This window comes from Budorcas taxicolor, chromosome 3, assembly GCF_023091745.1.
Source record: "Budorcas taxicolor isolate Tak-1 chromosome 3, Takin1.1, whole genome shotgun sequence".
Lineage (NCBI taxonomy): Eukaryota > Metazoa > Chordata > Mammalia > Artiodactyla > Bovidae > Budorcas > Budorcas taxicolor.
This window is the reverse complement of record NC_068912.1, coordinates 95,504,746-95,530,076: the sequence shown is the minus strand read 5'-3', so window position 1 is coordinate 95,530,076 and position 25,331 is coordinate 95,504,746. Positions and strand designations below refer to the sequence as shown.

The 25,331-nt window shown below is 37.6% G+C and overlaps 1 protein-coding gene across 1 annotated transcript in view; it reads right to left on the bottom strand.

Moving 5' to 3' along the window:
- Positions 1-25,331, bottom strand: part of FAF1 (Fas associated factor 1) — a 487,842-nt gene that overhangs the window by 439,241 nt on the left and 23,270 nt on the right. The window contains exon 2 of the mRNA XM_052636540.1: positions 10,605-10,673. Coding sequence (XP_052492500.1) covers positions 10,605-10,673 — 69 coding nt within the window. The remainder of the gene's footprint in view (positions 1-10,604; positions 10,674-25,331) is intronic.

Sequence of the window (25,331 nt, the reverse complement as noted above, 5' to 3'; positions counted from 1 at the left end):
AGATAGGATGCTAAAATTGACAGGGAATTTAAATGCCTATGATCAAAACATTAAAGGCTTTAATGGGAAAAATGGACAACATATAAGATCACATGAAAATATATTTGGGAGGGTTAAAAAGGGAGAGATTTAGAAGAGGCTATGTTAGAAATTTAAAAAAAAAATAATACAGTAACAGATGAAGAATATCTTCAACAAGCTTATCAGTAAAATTGACACAAAGAAAGAATCAATGAACTTGGAGACAGGTCTAGAGAAACTACTCAAATTAAAACATATAGGAAAAAAAAAGAAAAAAGACAGGGAAAAACAGAACAGAGCATTAAAGATGTGTAGAACACCAAACCACACTATTTAATATATGCAACATAAAAGGAGAAGAGAGGAAAGAAAAGAGCAGGAAACATAATATCCAAGAATTTTCAACACCAACTAAAGAGAGCTGGTGGTTGCACAACACTGTGAATACAGCATATACCATCAACTATATACTTTATGCTACACGAATTTAGTCTCAAAAAGAAAAAAGAATCTTCAAAGTCACAGATCTAAGAACATCAAGCTGGATTACAAACGCTACACACACACACACACACACACACACACACACACACACACACACACACACACCCTTGGGTAGATCATCGTCAAACTGGTGAAAAACAAAAAGAAAATCTTGACAGCCGTAGGAGAGGAAAAAGACATTACATACAAAGGAACGACTATAAAAATAGCAATGGACTTCTCTCCAGAGACCAAGCAAACTAGAAGATAACAAACAGCATGGCATCTTTAAAAAGGTAGAGGGTAAGGGAAAAAAAAACTTTCAGTCCAGAATTCCATACCCACTGAAAGAATCTTTCAAAGCTGGAGACAAAACAAGACTTTCTCAGACTAAAAAAACTTACGACAATGTATAGCCAGCAAACCCACACTACAAGAAATAAAGGAAGTAGTTCAGGCAGAAGTATGATACCAGACAAAAACTTAAACATACAGAAAGAAATAAAACAAATACAATTAAAATTTAATTATTTTTCTTTATATTTTATTGCTCTAAAAGATAATTATCTGAAGAAAAATAGTAGCAACATATTATGTGTTATAGCATATGCAAAACTAAAATATATGAGAAAGTGAAAGTCACTCAGTCATGTCCAACTCTTGTGACCCCCATGGACTATACAGTCCATGGAATTCTCCAGGCCAGACTACTGGAGTGGGTAGCCTTTCCCTCCTCCAGGGGCTCTTCCCAACCCAGGGATCAAACCCAGGTCTTTCACATTGCAGGCAGGCTCTTAACCAGCTGAGCCACAAGAGAAGCCCAAAAATATATGAGAACAACAGTACAAAAAATAGGTGAGAAGAACTGGAAATACAGTGGTATAGGACCATCACACTACATATGAAGCAATATCTTATTATTTAAATGTAGACGTTGGTGACCTGTATTTTAAAACCTAGAACAGCTACTAAAAAACAATTTCAGAAGAGAGATTACAATAAATCAACAGAAGAGAAAAAACTAGTGGGCAAAAGTTTAGTGAAAAACAAGATATTTGCATTGTCTCAATGTATCTCCTCGCAAGATACTGACTAATTACAAAGGTGAAGAAACCTAGGAGACATCATCTTAACCAAGTGTCAAAGTTAACACCATCAATAATAAGACACATTAACATCATGTACCTCCTGTTGCACTGAGAAAGGCACAAAATTACACCTGTGGTATTCTTGCCAAGAATGTATAAGCTCAGTCTATCATGAGAAACATCATACAGATCTAAACTTAGGAATATATTGCATGATATCTGAAATGTCATGGTCTCCAAAAGTGTCATGGTCATGAACAAAAGATCACAGACTAGAAAGGGCTAGAAAGACAAGAAAACTAAATGCATTGTGGAATTTAGATCAAATACTGAACCCAAAAAAAGTACATTAAGAGAGTATCTAGTGATATTCAAATAAAGGCTGTTGTTCAGTTAATAGTATTGCATCAACAGTATAATAGCACCAAAATAGAGTACTATACCAATTGTGTTTATGCAAGATGTTAGAAGTCTGATGAAGGGTATAAAAAACACTGCACTATTCTGCTACTCTTCTGTAAGTCCTTAGCATTTTCAGATGTTCTCATGCCCTACACACGTTGTTATACATGCCCCAGAGTTATAGAAACTCATTCATAATGAAATTATTTAGTTTCTAAGTCATGTCCCACGGTTTTGCAACCCCATGGACTGTGACCACCAGGCTCCTCTGACCATGTGATTTCATAGGCAAGAATACTGGAATGGGTTGCCATTTCCTTCTCCAGGGGATCTTCCCAATTCAGGGATCGAACCTGTGACTAACTAACACAGAGCATAGTCAGTCTTAGAGTACCTTAATATCTGAGGAACTATGAAACTATGTTTATCACTGTTTACTATGGAGAGAGTTTAAGCTTGGCTATGATTTTTTTTAAAACATACAAGTCTGTGTTTGAGAGAAATCTACCCACAAGAGAAACAAGCATTAAATAAGGACCCCAAAAAATATAATTAAAAAATTACTAAAATATCAAGTTAAACAAAACCTAAACCAAACAACAAAAGCCAAAAATAGATCATTAAAAGAGAGTGAAATTGTTGAGAGATCTTAAGCATTCTCACCTCAAAAAAAAAAAAGTTTAATAAGAAAAATAAGAGGGAATGAAGAAAATGAGAACCACAGGATACATAGAAAGGAACTATAAATGTTTTTTATGTGAACATTTTAAGCACAATTTTACTTAAAGACAGAAATACAACTAAACTTTTTAAGAAACTATACTGCCATTAAGTACCAATTTATTTAAAAATTGTCAGTATAAATACAAAGTTCTAAAGATAGCAATTTAAAATACCATATTACTTTTTCCTTCCAAGCACACACTGATTTATGTCAGCTAATCCTTGAAACCAGCAGAAAGAACAGCAAGTCATCACATTTACAGGTGTAACCACTAAACCACTTATTTTGTTGCAATGATATTTTGTTTAAACCACTTCCAGTAACAGAAATAAATATAATATCAAGGCAATCAGTTGAAAATAAACCCATTTTTCAAATGAAGTTAACTTGTAAGTTAGCAAACTTTGTAAAATATCAAGATCAAACTACATCTAATTGAATTGAACAACTTTAAAAACAAACCCATGTACATTTTTATTTTCTTTTAAATGTTCAAGTCATAGCCTTTGGCGTAATTTCATAGCAGTAAGGGGACTCCTTACTACATGCTCCATTTGAAGAGTATACCTGTGCTCTAAATCATTGGTTAGGTAAATAGTACTGCTGCTGCTAAGTCGCTTCAGTCGTGTCCGACTCTGTGCAGCCCCATAGACGGCCGCCCACAAGGCTCCCCCGTCCCTAGGATTCTCCAGGCAAGAACACTGGAGTGGGTTGCCATTTACTTCTCCAATGCAGGAAAGTGAAAAGCGAAAGTGAAGTTGCTCAGTCATGTCCGACTCTTAGTGACCCCATGGACTGCAGCCCACCAGCTCCTCTGTCCATGGGATTTTCCAGGCAAGAGTACTGGAGTGAAGTGCCATTGCCTTCTAGAAATCAATAAATATTAAGCCACATTTCCAAACTGCATTTAACAATGGGCACATCATTTCCTGCTGGGAGATTAACATATCGCATTCTCACCAAGTCTTAAACCCTGGGAACTTTTATCATTCATCAGTTCAGTTCAGTTCAGTCGCTCAGTCGTGTCCGACTCTTTGCGACCCCATGAATCGCAGCATGCCAGGCCTCCCTGTCCATCACCATCTCCCGGAGTTCACTCAGACTCACGTCCATCGAGTCCGTGATACCATCCAGCCATCTCATCCTCGGTCGTCCCCTTCTCCTTCTGCCCCCAATCCCTCCCAGCATCAGAGTCTTTTCCAATAAGTCAACTCTTCACATGAGGTGGCCAAAGTACTGGAGCTTCAGCTTTAGCATCATTCCTTCCAAAGAAATCCCAGGGTTGATCTCCTTCAGAATGGACTGGTTGGATCTGCTTGCAGTCCAAGGGACTCTCAAGAGTCTTCTCCAACACCACAGTTCAAAAGCATCAATTCTTCAATGGGTTTTATAAAAGAGGAGATGTCTGGCTTATGTAAATTACATTCAAAGGAAAAGTAACATATGAAGCAAAAGCCAATAAAGAGATAAGCAGAAAGTTAACTTGCAGTCTGGGGTAAAATGTGGACCTCAAACAGTTTTGACTTAATAATGCGAGCCATTAACTGTAAGTTTTGTAAACTGAGAATTTCATGTTCATAAAAACTCAAGTTTTCCTTTGAAAGGCAGAAAACAATTCTTTCATACCCACTTAATTAAACATTAATCAGAAGTGATCTTTTATCACACTTAGTTTTCTCCTGAGAGGCAGATCTGTGAAAACTTCAAATAGGTTGCATTAGAGCTTCCTTTACAGTAGAATGGTACAACCAGAAATAAATAGGAGAGAAAAAATTATTTTTGAGATGCCAAGAAAAAAACTTGCAAAGAAAAGGATTTATTTGTGAATAGTATTTCTCAAAAAGCCACAATAGGTAGAAACCATCTAAATTTTATTTGTGAGATAATGAAATCAGTCCAATCTATTCCTTATGTAACTGGGCCTCCCTCTTTCCCTCTTTCCTCAAATCACGTTTGCCAGATAAGGAAGACTGACAGCAATAAGAATCACAAGTCTGAATAGCAAAGACTTTTCCAATATCCAAATAATGAAAGCGGAAAACAGACTTAAAATAAGTATGCTAACAATAATATCAGTCAAATATTTTAGTAAGCAACTACCATGTGCTAAAACAAAATTAATAAGAAACATATTTCCTTTCCTCCAGAGTATTAGAACCTATTTGAAATCAGAGCGTAAACATATTTAAATTACCATTATGTAACTATAGCAAAAGCTCTTTCATTTGACAACATGAAATAAGCTGTGAGTGACAGAAAGAAAAGTATAGGAGTTCAGAAAAGATTAACACACTACAGAAAATCTAGTAACCTTAAAACTACAATATTAAAGCTTTTAAAATTTTAAAGGGGAAACCCAAGTTCAAAACCACAGTTTTACCCCTTATTAGCTAAGTGAGCATGAACAATTTACTTAAAGCACTGGGCCTCAGTTTCTCATCTATAAAACAAAGATAATATCTACCTACCCACCTTAAAGATAATATCTACCTGCTGGGAAGATTAAATGAAATAATGTAGGTACATCACTTGACACTATACCTAGCACAAAGCAGACCCTCAATAAAAGGAGAGAAGGTAGAGGTGGGTGGATGATGGTCAAATTACAAAGTGAGAAACTAAAAACTTCTGTAGAATTTTAAAGGGCTGATAGTCCCATAAAACAAGGGAAACAAAGAAGGCTACAGCAAGCAAAGGAGGAGAAACTGATATGACGAGGTATTCCTTCACAGTAAAATCTCTTCTGTCACAGCAAAGATCTGTACAAATATAAGCCAGTGTCTAATGGCCATTGACGAAGCCCAGCACTCAATGCTTGGCTGCTTTCTGACGATGACAGAGACTCATTATATCACTGGTTAGACTAGTTCATTCATAAAACTGCAGGTGTTCATAACACTGTATAAAGCAGCAAAGCAATGCACATTCGAGGAACTCTATAGCCACATATTGAGTAACGCAGAAGAAGAAATTGTTCTATCGCATTTCAGGATAATTATTAAAACACATTTCTTCAAAAGTGAAAATTGGTGGAATGGAAATGTCTCAAAGCACCTCAATGAATCTCAAAATGAGACAGATTATGTGCATAATTTTCCTTGGGTTTGACTCTTTAGATTTACTGTCTTTACTATAAACTTCCATTAACACAAAATTATTTTTGAAGATTAGAAATTCAGTAATGATCCAAAATTGGACACGCTGATTTGTTTCACTTTTGCGATAAGTTGGGACATGTAGTTAAAGATAAATACAAGCACTCTGAATAGAGTCTTTCTTCAACAAAGCAGCTATGTCAGCACAGGCAGCAAATTAGAGCAGAAACTGAGTGCAAAGTTCAGATATTATTTCCAAAGAGCAGGGAGTACTTAAAATGTAGTACGGCTAGGTTAATGTTTACTTGTACTTTATTTCACTTAGCATTGGGTTATTAAGTATACATCAAATAGCTTCCCCTGGATCTCCTAGAGCTCAGTGGAAATATTAATTTATTGAAGGAGTTTCATATGTATAGACGTTCCATGAAATAACTAGCACAGCATCTTGTCCATCATCTATGTCATAAAGCTGTTAAAAGGATTAATCAAAATAATACGCACAAGTGTTTCAAACTTATAAAGTTCCATTAAAATATTTACTTGTACTATAATTCATAATTGACTGTTTTCATAGATTATTAGAAATTAAGACATAAATAGACTCTTCATAAATATTTAATGTTTCAGAGATCTTGAGTATAAATTAGTCCAAATTCCTTAATTTTATATGACATTCAGAGAGAAGTAACTTGGCCTAGGCCATACTGAATAAAATTGTAACAAGAAGTTTGAAAGTCAGGGCCCTTGATTCAAGATGAATGCAACAGGTTTACCATGATAGCTGCCTCGTATTTTGATTACTCAAAATAAACACAAGCTGCACAGACTACTACTCTTCATTGGCCCAAAATCTTCTATACTGAAAACAGAATATGAGCAGTGGGTCAATACTGGAGTCCAGATTTATAATTTATAATATATACAGTGATCATGCAGCATGTTTCCACGTAAGAAGGCAATCCTTTGGTAAAAGATTCTAATTCATTGCTAATAATTCTTCCTTTCTGGATGTACACTGAAAATACTAGTCTGCAAAGAAGGAATCACTGCAATGACATTAATCTTAACTAAAAATGCAGGACAATGTGAAAAATGTAAGTCTGAGGTAGACAGAGATATGGGGAGTAATACTACAGGACTCACATCAAGTAGATCAGTATCTCAAGATGCTTACCAATATTATTAAAGTTGATGTTATTTTGTTTGCAGAATTTAGCATATATAAGCCAACATGCAGTTGCCCCAAAAATAAGCAGTCAATTGTAGGGCACTTAAAACATTGGGTTTGGAAGGACTGGTCTGTGGATAGCTATATAATGAAAATAATGTACAGGATCAGAGAAGGTGACTAATAATTAAAGTTGCTAGGACTGGGCTTTCATATAAAGTTCTTTTTTATTTGTATGGATAAATCTATAAAATGGCAACAATATTTGCAATCATTACTTTTTCAGGAAGTTATACCCATTTCTGAGTATAATATGCATGTATAAAGGACCACCTGTCTTATCAATTTCAACACTTCAGACACCATAAACATGTTTTTAAGCATCCATTGTATCAAGCATAAATCTGGGTAAACTGTAAGCATTCAGTACCAAGAGAATGAGTTTTCTGTTACTGGACTTTATAATAAATTTCATTACAATTCCAGACTGTGATGCCTAACTTACATTCCTTTCTACATCTCTAGTAAAATATGCACAGAAACCCTGGAGATGTCTTACTGATACGTATAGCAAGTCTGAAATACAAACATGTCCTAAGGTAAAAACTTAAACTATGCAAACTCTTCCACAAGGCCCATAAAATACAAAGCAGTGATAATCATAATTTAAAAACACCAAATATAATGCACAGACAAGATATATAAAACACCACATAAAAAGTTTCATCATCCTAACAAAAGTTTGAACTAGTAATGGATTATTCAAAATACTTGCTTTGTTTTTTAAAAACCACAATGTAAAGTGAGTTCTACATAAAAACAAGGTAAATGAGAACTTTCAGAGTAAGATAGTTACACAGCATAGCCATCGTTTACTGTGAATAAAAGTGGATTATGTGCAAAGAAAAGCCAGCTAAGACAAATATTAAAAAAAAAAAAAAAAAAAGCCAGTTTAAAACTGAAAGATAGCCCAACAAAGGATGTTTGGGCCCAACAAAGAATGAGATTGCATTTCTGCAGAAAGATAGCATCAGTGTTTTTAGCCCAAATGCTATTTTAATATTTTTCCAAATTTTATCTCACAGTTGGAGAATACCTGTACCGTTCAATTATTTAACTACCTGGGAAAATTCTCCTCTTGCAATATTCTAGATTATTGGGTTGAGAAAAAATCCAGATTCAGTAAGAATTTAACCTTCAAAACTAATGAAACAGACCAATATGAAGCAGACAAGGAAAGAATTTATAGTCATTCCCCCAAAATGGTAATTCTTACTTCAAAGACCTGTAGTCCATTACTCCCAATATACAACCTCCCTTTACTCCAGTACCATGCATGAGTGGCTTGGTGAGATTTTTAACCTTAACCAGTAATTTGCACCAGGCTCTCCAAGAGATACTCTAAAACTATACATACTAAATAAAGCAATGTTCTTGCTATTGCAAAAGAAGTTTCAAGACAAGAAACCTGGTGATATTATTTCAAATAAGCTACTGTCCTTTCCCCCTTCCACCACATAGAAATCAGGAATATGTCACCTCTATCATGCTTTGTTAAGAGAATCACAGCGGTGAAAGCATGGTTTTGAAGTCAGGCCATACAAATATTTATAAACTTTGACAAGTGCTAAAACATGAAAAAATAAGATAATCCTAAAACAGACAATCCTAAAAATGTATGTAAGTCAGTAGAAATTTAAATTACTGCAACCAATCTGGAAGGTAGTATAACTATAATTATCCCAAAGCCTAAAAATATGTATATAATTTGACCCAGAAACTCAAATTATTAATTGAATTTATTCACTGTCTTCCAGGAAAACAGTAGGTTAAATATGCAAGGATGAATGTACAAGACTATCCTATAACGTATATAATTCCAAAATATCACAGAAATTAACTATCTAACAGCATAAGACTGATTGGTCAAATTACTCTGCTATAACAACACCATAAAGCACCAGCCAAACATTAAACATAAGAGAGAATGATGAATGGTCACATTTACTCAAACAGAAAGACATTCATGATAGCCCATTCAGTGAAAAACTCAGACTACAAAACAAAAGCACAAAACTCTAATTTGCATTTAAAAAAAAAAAAAACATTTAAATCATATAATTAAAATAAAACATTCTGGAGTAACATACACAAAAAAGTTAAACAATAACTATCTCTAAATGATGGGATTAAATGTGATTATTAATTTATCCTTTATAAATTAATAGTGGTAAATCTATACAAAACACAGATAATTAACTTCATTATATAAATCTATGTATGGACTTGAACATAGCTGCTACGTATCTAATCTCAGCTCTAATATTACCTTCAGTTTTGACTTTTGAAAATTAACATTTCTTCAAAACTCTAATTTAGACTTCTTTAGGATTTCAAAGGCATTGAGAGATATGTGTCATCCCAACATAACCAACACTGTTTCTACACTACTGTACAAATTATTTTTAGTTTGCTTTGCAACTGTAAATAAAATACAATTTTGTCAATGTGCAATGCTATGCTGGGCCTTGCCTTCTGAGTTACTGCCCAACCCCTCTCCAAAAAAAAAAAAAACTAAACCATTTCTATAATAAACTGCCTGAAGTTCATAAGGAAAACCACAGCACAATGCCACTTGTTTAATAGCTTTAGAAAAGAGTAATCATCAGTGAGGCCCCCCCACCTCCACCCCAAGAGAAGGAGAAACATCAAGTAGACTTGTTCAGACATTCAACAAGTCTGACTTCCCTCTCCTTCTAAACATCTCTACCGCAATACTACAGCGGGAAATGTAGCTTAATATACAGTAAGAGAAGTTTAAAGATAATTGAAATTACCTAAGGTTTCATAATAATTTAGCAATTTAATACTGAACTTTATGAACTTCATATTAAATATATGACATTCAGATTGTCCTCATTCAGATTACAATTATAGATGGACCACGTATAGATATGCTGAACCACCTATAAGTAATGCCAAAGACATTCCAGAATTCATAAAATTTCATTGTCAAGATAAAGAGTTAGTTGCTCAGTTGTATTCAACTCTTTGCAACTCTATGGACTATAGCCCACCAGGCTCCTCTGTCCAAGGAATTCTCCAAGCAAGAATATTGGAGTGGGTAGCCATTTCCTACTCCAGGGGATCTTCCTGACCCAGGAATCGAACCCCCGTTTCCTACATTGCAGGCAGATTCTTTACCATCCTAGCCACCAGAGAAGCCCAGATAAAGAAAAAAAGCACTTGAAGTAAGTCAGACAGTTAAAGACAAATACTGCATGATTTCACTGATATGTGTAATCCACAAAGAAAACCAAATCATAAAAACAGAGTAAAGTGATAGTTGCTAGGTGTGGGTGGAGAATGGGTAAAGGTGGTCAAAAGGTTACAAACTTCCAGTTCTGGGGGTCCAATGTACAGCACGGTAACTATAGATAACAATACTGTATTATATAGATGAAAGTTGCTAAAAGAGTAATGTGTTAACTAACCTTACTGTAGTAACCAGTTTGCAATATATATGTATATCAAATCATCACATTGTACACTTTACACTTACACAATGTTGTTTCTCAAGTATATCTCAATAAAGCTGTAAAAAAGAAAAAAGCACTTACCACTAAGTCCCAATTATTTTGTTCAAGCAATGTAATAGCTTCATCAATGTTTTCAATGCCAGTACATGCCTGAAAACAAAGTAAGAATTTTAGATAGAATTTTGAGAATGGAGAGGTTAATTAGCATTGAAAGAAACAAACAGCATAATGTGCAATTTAGGTTTGAACAGGTATGTAAACAAAGCCAAGACACTAAATGCCTAACACTTCTAAGCATTTTACACAGACGGTTTGAAAATTGTTCATTACAATATAAGTTAACATTACACTGAAGTAAAAGACAATAAAGTAATATGTTTGTTTAAATGCTGATTGGAGCCCAGGATGATCACTACATCTCTGTCCGCCCAGGACAACTTCTATTAAGCAGTTTCTGATGAACAATCGTGTTAAAAAAATGAACTTTGATCCATACTTCACACTTTATTCAAAAATTAACTCAAAATAATAACAGACAAAATACTCACTGCAGCCACTGCCAGAACCACAATGCTGAAAGGAAAGCAGCAGCAGCAGCAGTCCTTATTGCCAGAGCAGGAAGAGACTCGAGAGGGCTGAAAGTCCCATCAGACTACCTAGTCTTTGAGGCCCTCCTGTCATGGCAGTGAAAACCCTGGTGACTCCAAGTCAGCTCTTCATGATGATTTCACCATTGCTCAGTCTCCCATCTCCTCCCTGGGCAGGGAGAAGGGTTAAGCCTCAGATCTGGCTCATGTGGTCACAGCTGGTAGGGTGAACTGCCTTTTCCTGGACCAGGCCATAGGGATCCCTCCAGGCAGGGATCCCTCCAGGCAGGCTTTTACAAAAAGCAGAGAAATCCTCAAAGTCTCACGAGCTGGTCTTATTAAGAATACCTGCCCATCCAAGGATGGACCCCAGGTTATGAAAGACAAGTTTCAACTGCCCTGTCTGCTGACGCTTTGCCAAGGAGGTCCACTGTTCATACGGGGACTGACCTCTTTGTCTTCTACCACCCAGGCATCAGTGGACATCCTCTGTGAGACTGTGCCTTCTCACAGCCCTCTGTAACCTACCAGCCATATACTTCCCTGTGGTCCTGTGATGGCTAGTGTGGGGCTGTTCCAACAACCAGTCAGTAACTCCCACTCCCATGGCCATCTCCTTCACTTGGGGTCCAGAGTTGTGTTTCATCACTGGTGTGCAGTGTACATACTTCTGATCGAGCCTTCAGAGTCATTTTCAGGATCCCATCTTTGCTCTGTTCTACTGCCTCCTGGATCCTCTTCCCCCTAGCCAATGACTGCTGAACAGGAAACTTCTTTGGTGCTGTTTCTTATTCATCTGTCCACCCAGCCTCCAGGGTTGCCCTTAATTCCTGAGAGGCATAGAGCAGTTCCCTTCATCTAGCTGCTTGTTTTTTAAGTTCTTTATATGTCACAACCCCTACACCCAATAGTGTCAGTGGCTCTGTGAAACTGACCAGGTGGTCCAATCCCAGGGCAGGTTTGAATGACTGGTAGTCATACTCCCTGAAAGGCTATACCTCCGTTTTCAAGTTTCATAGCTTCTGCACCAATAGCATGATCCCCACTACTATGGTCTCTGGTCAATATACTTTGTGAAACTGTGCATCCCCTCATAGCCTTTCTCAGTGTTCACATAATCTTTGTCACTTTCAACAGTATAGTACTCTTTTCTGCCCAATTGAGTGAGGCCATTGTACTGTCTAGACTTTTCCCACCAGCCAACATGGAAAAATTATGAAACTTTACACAAGACTGCCTTTCTGGTCCTCCCCATTCTTCCAGTGCCAATTTCTTTGGGTCCAACATAGGCCCAAGAGATGTCCTCTAAGTATCAGATGGGCCTACCCTGTGTCCTCTTCAACTTCCCTGGTGGCTCAGACAGTAAAGAGCCTGCCTACAATGCGGGAGACACTTTACCATCTGAGCCACCAGGGAAGTTGAAGAGGACACAGGGTAGGCCCATCTGATACCCAGGTTAGAATCCCTGGGTCGGGAAGATCTCCTAGAGAAGGAAATGGCAACCTACTCCAGTACTCTTGCCTGGAAAATCCCATGGATGGAGAAACCTGGTAGGCTACAGTCCATGGGGTCGCGAAGAGTCAGACATGACTAAGCGTCTTCACTTTCAATTACTTTCTTTCTTTTATGTCCTCTTCAGCCCATTTTACTTAAGAGTACATCTCTGTGAGGTCACCAGCCCTTCTGCTTGAATTCTGTGAATCTCCCCCTGGCCTCTTTGGGTAGAACCTAGACAGTACTGCTGGCACCCCACTCTAGTACTCTCGTCTGGAAAATCCCATGGACGGAGGAGCCTGGAAGGGTCACTGAGGGTCGGACACGACTGAGCAACTTCACTTTCACGCATTGGAGGAGGAAATGGCAACCCACTCCAGTGTTCTTGCCTGGAGAATCCCAGGGACGGGGGAGCCTGGTGGGCTGCCGTCTATGGGGTCACACAGAGTCGGACACGACTGAAGTGACTTAGCAGCAGACAGTACTGTTGCCCATTCCCAACCTTCTTTCCCTACATCCGTGGCACTCGCTGTTGTCCATGAAAATGGCAGTGAACAGATTCAGTTTTGAACTGGCCCTAAGGAAAGAGGTCGGAGTTGTATGGGCAAAAGGGAGGAATAAGAGCCACTGGAGAACTGAGAATGAATTATTTTAACTTTTTTTATATTAGTAACAAATACAGTGGAAAATAAACAAATACATACATATCTAAATAAATAAATAAATAAGAGATGTAAAGTAAAACCCCAAATTACAAAGCCTCTAAATTTGTGCTGTTGGATATGGTAGCTACTACACACATATGGCTGGTGAGCCCTTGAAACGTAGTTCAACTGAGTTGAGATGTGTTGTGTTAAATACATACCAGTGTAGGACTTAATGTAAAGATTAAAATGGAAAGCATCTCATTAACAATTTTTCTAATGAACAAATGTTGAAATATATCATTTAAAGTATATTGGCTTAAAGGCTTCCCTGGTGGCTCTGTGGTAAAGAGTCTACCTGCCAACAGAGGAGACAGGGTTAGATCCCTGGTTGGAGAATATTCCACGTGCCACAAAGTAGCTAAGCCCACACAACACAACTATTGAATCTGTGCTCTAGAGCCTAGGAACTGCAACTACTGAAGCCCATGAGCCCCAGAGCCTGTGCTCCACAACAACAGAAGCCACTGCAACGAGATGCTCACGCACCTCAATGAGAGAGTAGCTTCTGCTCCCCGAAACTAGAGCAAAGCCCACACAGCAACAAAGACCCAGCACAGCCTAAATAAATAATGAAATTATAAAAAATAATTGGCGTGAATAAAACACATTTAAATTTATTTTACCTGTTTCTTTTATTTTTTCTGTTTCTTAATGTGGACACTAAAGAAATTTGTTACATATATGATTCATTCTATTTCTAATGCTATTCTAGAAGAAAACATGGAAGGAAATCTTTGTGACATTTAGATACAAATGCAAAAGTACAATCCAAAAAACTGATAAAATGGACTTTATTAAGAACTACCACTCACAAAGACCAAAGTAGACATTTCTCCAAAGAAGACACAGAGATGGCCAAGAGGCACATGAGAAGATGTCAAATATCAGTAATTATCAGAGAAATGCAAATCAAAGTGACAATGAAATACCACCTCACACCAGCCAGAAAGGCTATCATCAAAAAATTCACAAACAATAAAGCCTGGAGAGGGTATGGAGAGAAGGGAACCCTTCTATACTGCTGGTGGGAATGTAAATTGGTATAGCCACTATGGAGAACAGTATGGAGGTTGCTTAAAAACTAAAAACAGAGCTATCATATGACCCTGCAATCCATTCCTGGGCATATATCCAGAGAAAAACATGATCCGAAAAGATATATACACCCCCATGTTCATTGCGGCACTGATTACAATAGCCAAGACATAGAAGGAACCTACATGTCCACCAATAGGGGAATGGATAAAAAAGATGTGGTACATGTATATAATTCTTTCTCAGCCATTAAAAAGAATGAAACAATGTCATTTGTAGCAACACGGATGGACCTAGAGATGGTCATACTGAGTGAAATAAGTCAGACAGAGAAGGAGAAATATCATATGACATCCTTTATATGTGGAACCTAAAAAGAAATGATACAAATAAACTTACAAAACAGAAAGAGACTCACAGACTTAATGAGAACAAACTTATAGTTGTCAGGGGGAAGGATGAGGGAAAGGATGGTTACAGAGCGTGGGATCAATAGATACACACTGCTATATTTAAAATGAATAAGCAACAAAAACCTACTGTATAACACAGGGAACTTTGCTCAAAGTTATATGGCAGCCTGGATGGGAGGGGATTTGGAAGAGAATGGATACATGGATATGTATGGCTGACCCCTTCACTGTTCACCTAAAACAATCACAATATTGTTAATCAGCTATACGCCAATAACAAGTTTAAAAAAAAAAAAAACTACCACTCATGAGAAAAGGGGATGACAGAGGAATAGATGGTTGGATGGCATCACCAACTCGATGAACATGAGTTTGAGCAAGCTCTGGGATTTGGTGATGGATGGTCAGGGAAGCCTGGCAAACTGCAGTCCACAGGATCGCAAAGAGTCAGACACAACTGAGCAACTGAACTGACTGACTGCTCACAAATTCCCTGGCAGTCCAGTGATTAGGACTCAGCACATTTACTGCTGAGGACCCAGGTTTGATCCCTGACTGGGGAACTGGATTCTGAAAGCCACACAGTGCAGGTAAAAAAGAATAAAAAAACTTTGGAAAAAAACCTACTGCTCTTTGAAAGCCACTGTTAAGAGAATGAAAGGCAAGCCACACACTGGGAGAAAATCTGCAAAATACATGGAACAGAAGATGAATAACCAGAATATAAGAATTTTAAATCATTAAAATTCAATTTATACAATCTTTAAGTTGCAAAAGATTTTAACAGAAACTTTACTAATGAAACTATACATGAGAATAAGAACATGAAAAAATATTCAACATCATTAGTCGTTCAGTTCAGTTCAGTTCAGTCACTCGTGTTCAACACTTTGCGACCCCATGAACTGCAGCACGCCAGACCTCTCTGTTCATCAGCAACTCCCGGAGTTCACCCAGACCCACGTCCACGAGTCGGTGATGCCATCCAGCCATCTCATCCTCTGTCGTCCCCTTCTCCTCCTGCCCCCAATCCCTCCCAGCATCAGAGTCTTTTCCAATAAGTCAACTCTTCGCATGAGGTGCCCAAAGTACTGGAGTTTCAGCTTTAGCATCATTCCTTTCAAAGAATGCCCAGGACTGATCTCCTTCAGAATGGACTGGTTGGATCTCCTTGCACTCCAAGGGACCTTCAAGAGTCTTCTCCAACACCACAGTTCAAAAGCATCAATTCTTCGGCGCTCAGCTTTCTTCACAGTCCAACTCTCACATCCATACACGACTACTGGAAAAACCACAGCCTTGACTAGACGGACCTTAGTCAGCAAAGTAATGTTTCTGCTTTTCAATATGCTATCTAGGTTGGTCATAACTTTTCTTCCAAGGAGCAAGAGTCTTTTAATTTCATGGCTGCAATCACCATCTACAGTGATTTGGGAGCCCAAAAAATAAAGTCTGACATGGTTTCCACTGTCCCCCCATCTATTTCCCATGAAGTGATGGGACCAGATGCCATGATCTTCGTTTTCTGAATGTTGAGCTTTAAGCCAACTTTTTCACTCTCCTCTTTCACTTTCATCAAGAGGCTTTTTAGTTCCTCTTCACTTTCTGCCATAAGGGTGGTGTCATCTGCATATCTGAGGTTATTGATATTTCTCCCGGCAATCTTGATTCCAGCTTGTGCTTCTTCCAGCCCAGCGTTTCTCACGATGTACTCTGCATAGAAGTTCAATAAGCAGGGTGACAATATACAGCCTTGATGTACTCCTTTTCCTATTTGGAACCAGTCTGTTGTTCCATGTCCAGTTCTAACTGTTGCTTCCTGACCTGCATACAGGTTTCTCAAGAGGCAGGTCAGGTGGTCTGGTATTCCCATCTCTTTCAGAATTTTCCACAGTTTATTGTGATCCTCACAGTCAAAGGCTTTGGCATAGTCAATAAAGCAGAAAGAGATGTTTTTCTGGAACTCTCTTGCTTTTTTGATGATTCCGCAGATGTTGGCAATTTGATCTCTGGTTCCTCTGCCTTTTCTAAATCCAGCTTGAACATCTGGAAGTTCACGGTTCATGTATTGCTGAAGCCTGGCTTGGAGAATGTTGAGCATTACTTTACTAGCATGTGAGATGAGTGCAATTGTGCAGTAGTTTGAGCATTCTTTGGCATTGCCTTTCTTTGGGATTGGAATGAAAACTGACCTTTTCCAGTCCTGTGGCCACTGCTGAGTTTTCCAAATGTGCTGGCATATTGAGTGCAGCACTTTCACAGCATCATCTTTCAGGATTTGAAATAGCTCAACTGGAATTCCATCACCTCCACTAGCTTTGTTCGTAGTGATGCTTTCTAAGGCCCACTTGACTTCACATTCCAGGATGTCTGGCTCTAGGTGAGTGATCACACCATCGTGATTATCTGGGTCATGAAGATCTTTTTTGTACAGTTCTTCCATGTATTCTTGCCACCTCTTCTTAATATCTTCTGCTTCTGTTAGGTCCATACCATTTCTGTCCTTTATCGTGCCCATCTTTGCATGAAATGTTCCCTTGGTATCTCTAATTTTCTTAAGAGATCTCTAGTCTTTCCCATTCTGTTCTTTTCTTCTATTTCTTTGCATTGATCACTGAAGAAGGCTTTCTTATCTCAGACTCTAAGTTGCAACCACATTAATGAAAGTTTCTTCTGAGTGGTTTCAGGTCAGCAATGGCCATAAGAAAAATATGTGCAAGATTTAGAAGGCAGAAGAGAAGCAGCAAAAAAACTACCCTCCAAAAGTCTAGTTATGGCCCAAAGTGTTATTGTAACCCATTACACTGTTACTGATCCACTGGCTCACCTCACGAACATGAAACAGAGAGAAGGTCCACAATTTCTCCAGGCCTGGATTAATTTTCCTCATGAAAACAGATGCAAAAACCCTTAACAAAACCAAATGCAGGGACATATAGAAAGAATAACGCATCATGACTAAGTGGGGTTTCTTCCAGCAATGCAAAAGTAGTTTAACATGAAAGGAGCAAAGGTACCTTTTAATATAAATGACTGTACATAGAAAATCCTTTTCATTCTTTAAAAAGAAAAAGCTTCCAGAGTGATAGATAAATGTTTAAGGTCACAGGATACAAAATATATGACAAAAGTCTACTATTTTCTCAGAAAACTAAACACAGAGCTACTATTTGATCCAGCAATTCTACTTCTGGGTATATACCCAAAAGAACTGAAAGCAGGGGCTTGAACAGATTTTTATAGATTTGTGTTCATAGCACAGGTAGTCAAAAGATGGAATAACAATAGCACAATAAGTCAAAAGATGGCATCAACTCAAATGTCCATTGACCAATGAATGGGTAAACAAGATGTGGTATATACATAACAATAGAATAATATTCAGTCTTAAAAAAGAAGGAAATTCTGACATATGCTACAATAGGGATGAACCATGAGGTCATTATATCTAAATAAGCCAGACACAAAAGGACAAATACTGTATGATTCTACTTCTATGAGGTACCTAGAACAGTCAAATCCCTAGACAGAGAAAGAATGGAGAGTTAATGTTTAATCAGAATGGCATTTAGTTGGGAAAGATGAAAAAACTTTGGAAAAATGGTAGTGATTGACGTGTACAATAAAGGGCATGTACTTAATGCCACTACACTGTACAGTTAAAAACAGTTTAAAAGGTAGATTTTGTTACACATATTTTAATATACAAAAAGAAAGCTACACATAGTTTCACACATACAGTGTTTTTTTCAGGTAAAACTAATATATATAATATTAGATTCAAAGTACTGGATTTTCTTAGAGCATGGGGGACAGCGCAAGGGGAAGTACTGACTAGGAGATTTCTATAGTTCTACTTATATTGTTTTGTTAACCTGAATGTCATTTTCACGGACATGTTCATTTTGTGCAAGTTTATGAAACTATATTTTTATGATTTATGTTCTTTACTATATGAATATTATACCACAATGAAGTTTTATTTTTTGTCTTAGTTAATGACAGATAAATTGTGATTTTGCTGATTGAGGACTGGATCATGCTTCATATCTAGATAGGTTTCAAGAACACATACCAGTCTAGCAAATGAGCCCAATATCTACCTGGATGGGTGGGGGTCTGGGAGAGGATTCATGGATATGCACAGCTGAGTCCCTTCACTGTTCACCTGAAACTATCACTACATTGTTAATCGTCTATACTCCAATCCAAATAAAATGTTTATAAGAAAAAAAATTCAATATCTATACTACAGTAAACATTTATTGCATGCTACCTGTCTTTGGCACATCAAGTATAATTCTCCTCAAGAGGTGAAAATATTGCTTCTGTTTCAAAAAAAGTCTAAAATGAAAGTCAACTTCTACTATTAACAACAGAAGTAAACAGAAAATGAAATCTAACAGTGTACTATGAAAATTTCTAAGTATATAAAGAAAAGAATGTCAAGGACATATATCTGTGTTAAAAAGATTTTTCTACATGTCAAAGAATTTCCAAGGCCCAGATGCTTATTGTCTCAGTTGGATTAAGTCTTTAGAACAAAAATATTATGCATTAAAAAAAAAACTGGTCAGGTCTTCTAATATTAAAAGCTATAGAAGGCAAGCAAACTGATTAAGTTTTTATTTTTACTTTGATCAAAACAACTAGTGATTTTTAATAGGAAATAATACTCAGTAATACTCTCATAATATACAAAAATATCTAATGTGCTTTTAGAATTAAAACAAAAAAGTTATTTTCATAATTGTAATTTATATGCAGAAAATTAGAAAGAATATGCTTTAAAAGTGCTACTAAGTTCTGGACTGAATAATAATTTACAAACTTTATCTTGGACATTACACAGTGATACTTGAACATGAATTCTGTATGTTTTAGGAGTGTACATGAACTAAAAAATTTAGAGATGATAAAGTTGTATGAATTAATATCCTTCCAAAAACAGAAAAAATTGATGTTTTATATACTATTTATGGTTCACCTCTTAAAAACAAAACTAGAGAACAGACTTATTATAAGAACTTACATTCTCCTTTATATCCACAAGAGGGAGCAAACATTTAATAAATCTTTATAGGAACTGCATTACATACTAATTTTTACATGAGACTTTTAGGAACAATAATCAGAAAAAATAATAAAACTACCAAAAATATTTGAGTATCTACCACATACCAGCAGAGTCTGAAAATGCAGCAGGTAAAAGATATAGTCATGATCTCAGATTTCACAGCGTATCAGGCATCAAAGTACATCTAGAGACTTATAAGATAACACAAATAATACTTAGCATTTATAGCATCACTATAAACTAAAGTTTGTAAGTATTCAGTCTGACCAGAAACTACAAATGTGATGAAAAGATTAAACAAGTATCAGTAATGCATAGTCTACAACTCTAAGAGGCAAATAACATGCATTATGCAATTTATCATATAAAGAATGCACAACAGGCTATAAAATGCCAGTATCTTTTTACCAAGAAGACTTTGATGATCTAAACTACTTTGTCTTCCCATTTAAGCTTTATCAAAATGAAAGCAAATTAACACTGGCTCAGGGGAATGCTGGGCCATAGTTAAAGTACTTTAGGAGAGGCATCTTTGAAATGTACTGATTAGTAGTAAAATCATAATGCCAACACTAAAAAGTCTCAATCACAACCTATTAATAACATTTAAATACAATTATTTTTATATGACTTAAAGAAGAACGGGTTCCAAAAGGGCATGATTAATTAGGTAGTAATAATCCAGGAGATCTTCCAATTAGGTATGCCTATATAGAAGCAAAACATATATAGATACAGTCCTTTTCAGGAAGGTCCATTGTCAGGAAACAATGTATAGTGAAAAAAATCAAGTCTTAATCAACACAGAACCAGAAGGTGGCCTAATGGTTAGGACTCCATGCTTTCCCTCCTCCGTAGATCCACATCCATCTTTAGCTTAAACAACTTGCATCAGCATTTCTTATGAAGGGCAGGTCTGCTGGCAATAAACTCTCTCAGGCATTATCTTCTGACAGTGTCTTCATTTTCACTTTTGAAAAATAATTTCACTAAATAAAACTCTATTTTGATTTTTTTTCAGTACTTAAAGATATCATTTCATTGTCTCCTGTACTCCATAATTTGTGATGAGATGTTAACTAACATTCTTATCACTGTTCTCTTCATAGAATGTCTTTTTTTTTCCTCTGACCGTTTTTAAGACTTTTCTCTCTATCTTTGGTTTCCAAGAATTCGGTTGTTATGTGCCTATGTGTTAGTTTCTTTGTAATAATCCTACTTTGTGTTCTCAACTTAAATCTGTAAATATATGTCTTGCACCAAGACCCATTAAAGATACTAAGCGATTTTTCTTTTTTCAACATAAGGCTAGAATCACTTCAAAAGAGGGGGGAAACAGAAAAATTAAGGTAACTATTACTTTGCTATCAATTCATAACAAATTTTAAAATAAATTCTTGAAGAGATGCTGGCCAATAGATCCTCAAAGGGTAACTATTATCATTATGAATAAATGATGTCCAAACATTTTTTAACAGATGATTTGACTTGTATGTCAGGAATATAACTATATTTCATAAATCTGGATTTCAAAAAGGCAAGTGACAAAATTTCTTTGATTTATTCTGAAAGATTAAACATAGAAATAAAGACTTCCCTGGTGATCCAGTAGTTAAGACTTCACTTTCCAAGGCAGGAAGGTGTAGGTTTGATCCCTGATTGAGGGGCTGGGATCCCATGTGTCTCACAACCAAAAAATCAATACATAAAACAGACATAATATTGTAACAAACTCAACAATCTTTAAAAATGGTCCACGTTTTTTAAAAAATCTTAAAAAAAAAAAAAAGGACAGAAATAAAGATGAACGCTACTAGTCATACTGAAGCTTTAGAGCATGAATGCCTTCATCTAATTTCGACTTGACTTCAGTTCAGTCGTTCAGTCGTGTCCGACTCTGTGCGACCCCATAGATGGCAGCCCACCAGGCTCCTCTGTCCCTGGGATTCTCCAGGCAAGAATACTGGAGTGGGTTGCCATTTCCTTCTCCAATATCAAAACTTGTTAAGTTCAATTTAATACTCAGTGAGAATACACTTTGTGCCAGAAAGTATGCTAATCATTAAGAACACCAAAATGACTAAGATCTACTTCCTGGCTGTAAAGATCTCACAAATTAATAAGAAAGACAAACAGATATTTTAAAGTATGTGAAAGCTGCAATGACAGCTATAATGTATAAGAGTAATAGATACAGAGGAGGAAGGAATAAGTAAATGTCAGGGAAAACTTCACAGAGAAAATGCCTACACACAAGTCTAAGAGATAAACAGAAGACTAAGACGCAAGCAATTGAGAAAACTGGCAAAGGCAAAGTGACATGACATGATAAAAGTTCACAAAAATTACAAGTATCAAAGTATCACTATAAAACAAGCCATTGGGAAAGGTATAGGCTGCTGCTGCTGCTAAGTCGCTTCAGTCATGTTCGACTCTGTGTGACCCCACAGACGTCAGCCCACCAGGCTCCCCCGTCCCTGGGATTCTCTAGGCAAGAACACTGGAGTGGGTTGCCATTTCCTTCTCCAGTGCATGAAAGTGAAAAGTGACAGTGAAGTCACACAGTCATGTCTGACTCTTCGTGACCCCATGGACTGTAGCCTATGAGGCTCCTCCATCCATGGGATTTTCCAGGCAAGAGTTCTGGAGTGGGTTGCCATTGCCTTCTCCGAAAGTATAGGCTACCCCGGGCCAAATCACAAGGAGCTCTGTTAATCATGTCAATTAAGTTGACTCATCCTATATAAGCAATCAAATAGAGAGTTCAAGAGATGTTAGGAATGAGGCTGCTGCTTTGGGAGTCAACAGCACATACATAAGTGAATGAAAGTGGCTCAGTAATGTCTGACTCTTTGCAACCCCATCAACTATACAGTTCATGCAATTCTCCAGACCAGAATACTGGAGTAAGTAGCATTCCCCTTTTCCAGAAGACCATTCAACCCAGGGATCAAACTCAGTTCTCCCACATTGCAGGTTGATTCTTTTACTAGCTGAGAGACCAAGGAAACCCAAGAATACTAGAGTGGGTGGCCTAACCCTTCTCCAACGAATCTTCCCAACCAGGATCAAACCAGGGTCGCCCGCATTGAGGGCAAATTCTTTACCAACTGAGCCACCAGGGAAGCCGAGCACATACAGAGTTCAGTTCAGTTCAGTCGCTCATTCATGTCCGACTCTGCGACCCCATGAATCGCAGCACGCCAGGCCTCCCTGTCCATCACCAACTCCCGGAGTTCACTCAGACTCACGTCCATCGAATCCATGATGCCATCCAGCCATCTCATCCTCGGTCGTCCCCTTCTCCTTCTGCCCTCAATCCCTCCCAGCATCAGAGTCTTTTCCAATGAGTCAACTCTTCACATGAGGTGCCCAAAGTACTGGAGTTTCAGCTTTAGCATCATTCCTTTCAAAGAATGCCCAGGACTGATCTCCTTCAGAATGGACTGGTTGGATCTCCTTGCAGTCCAAGAGACTCTCAAGAGTCTTCTCCAACACCACAGTTCAAATGCATCAATTCTTCGGCGCTCAGCTTTCTTCACAGTCCAACTCTCACATCCATACATGACCACAGGAAAAACCATAGCCTTGACTAGACGGACCTTAGTCAGCAAAGTAATGTCTCTGCTTTTTAATATGCTATCTAGGTTGGTCATAACTTTTCTTCCAAGGAGTAAGCGCCTTTTAATTTCATGGCTGCAATCACCATCTGCAGTGATTTGGGAGCCCAAAAAAATAAAGTCTGACACTGTTTCCCCATCTATTTCCCATGAAGTGATGGGACCAGATGCCATGATCTTTGTTTTCTGAATGTTGAGCTTTAAGCCAATTTTTTCACTCTCCTCTTTCACTTTCATCAAGAGGCTTTTTAGCTCCTCTTCACTTTCTGTCATAAGGGTGATGTCATCTGCATATCTGAGGTTATTGACATTTCTCTCAGCAATCTTGATTCCAGCTTGTGCTTCTTCCAGCCCAGCGTTTCTCACGATGTACTCTGCATAGAAGTTCAATAAGCAGGGTGACAATATACAGCCTTGACGTACTCCTTTTCCTATTTGGAACCAGTCTGTTGTTCCATGTCCAGTTCTAACTGTTGCTTCCTGACCTGCATACAGGTTTCTCAAGAGGCAGGTCAGGTGGTCTGGTATTCCCATCTCTTTCAGAATTTTCCACAGTTTATTGTGATCCTCACAGTCAAAGGCTTTGGCATAGTCAATAAAGCAGAAAGAGATGTTTTTCTGGAACTCTCTTGCTTTTTTGATGATTCCGCAGATGTTGGCAATTTGATCTCTGGTTCCTCTGCCTTTTCTAAATCCAGCTTGAACATCTGGAAGTTCACGGTTCATGTATTGCTGAAGCCTAGCTTGGAGAATGTTGAGCATTACTTTACTAGCATGTGAGATGAGTGCAATTGTGCAGTAGTTTGAGCATTCTTTGGCATTGCCTTTCTTTGGGATTGGAATGAAAACTGACCTTTTCCAGTCCTGTGGCCACTGCTGAGTTTTCCAAATGTGCTGGCATATTGAGTGCAGCACTTTCACAGCATCATCTTTCAGGATTTGAAATAGCTCAACTGGAATTCCATCACCTCCACTAGCTTTGTTCGTAGTGATGCTTTCTAAGGCCCACTTGACTTCACATTCCAGGATGTCTGGCTCTAGGTGAGTGATCACACCATCGTGATTATCTGGGTCATGAAGATCTTTTTTGTACAGTTCTTCCGTGTATTCTTGCCACCTCTTCTTAATATCTTCTGCTTCTGTTAGGTCCATACCATTTCTGTCCTTTATCGTGCCCATCTTTGCATGAAATGTTCCCTTGGTATCTCTAATTTTCTTGAAGAGATCTCTAGTCTTTCCCATTCTGTTCTTTTCTTCTATTTCTTTGCATTGATCACTGAAGAAGGCTTTCTTATCTCTTCTTGGTATTCTTTGGAACTCTGCATTCAGATGCTTATATCTTTCCTTTTCTCCTTGGCTTTTCGCTTCTCTTCTTTTCACAGCTATTTGTAAGGTTGCCTCAGACAGCCATTTTGCTTTTTTGCATTTCTTTTCCTTAGGGATGATCTTGATCCCTGTCTCCTGTACAATGTCACAAACCTCATTCCATAGTTCATCAGGCACTCTATCTACCAGATCTAGGCCCTTAAATCTATTTCTCACTTCCACTGTATAATCATAAGGGATGTGATTTAGGTCATACCTGAATGGTCTAGTGGTTTTCCCTATTTTCTTCAATTTAAGTCTGAATTTGGTAATAAGGAGTTCATGATCTGAGCCAGTGAGCTCCTGGTCTTGTTTTTGTTGACTGTATAGAGCTTCTCCATCTTTGGCTGCATAGAATATAATCAATCTGATTTCAGTGTTGCCCATCTGGTGATGTCCATGTGTAGAGTCTTCTCTGGTGTTGTTGGAAGAGGGTGCTTGCTATGACCAGTGCATTTTCTTTGCAAAACTCTGTTAGTCTTTACCCTGCTTCATTCCACATTTCAAGGC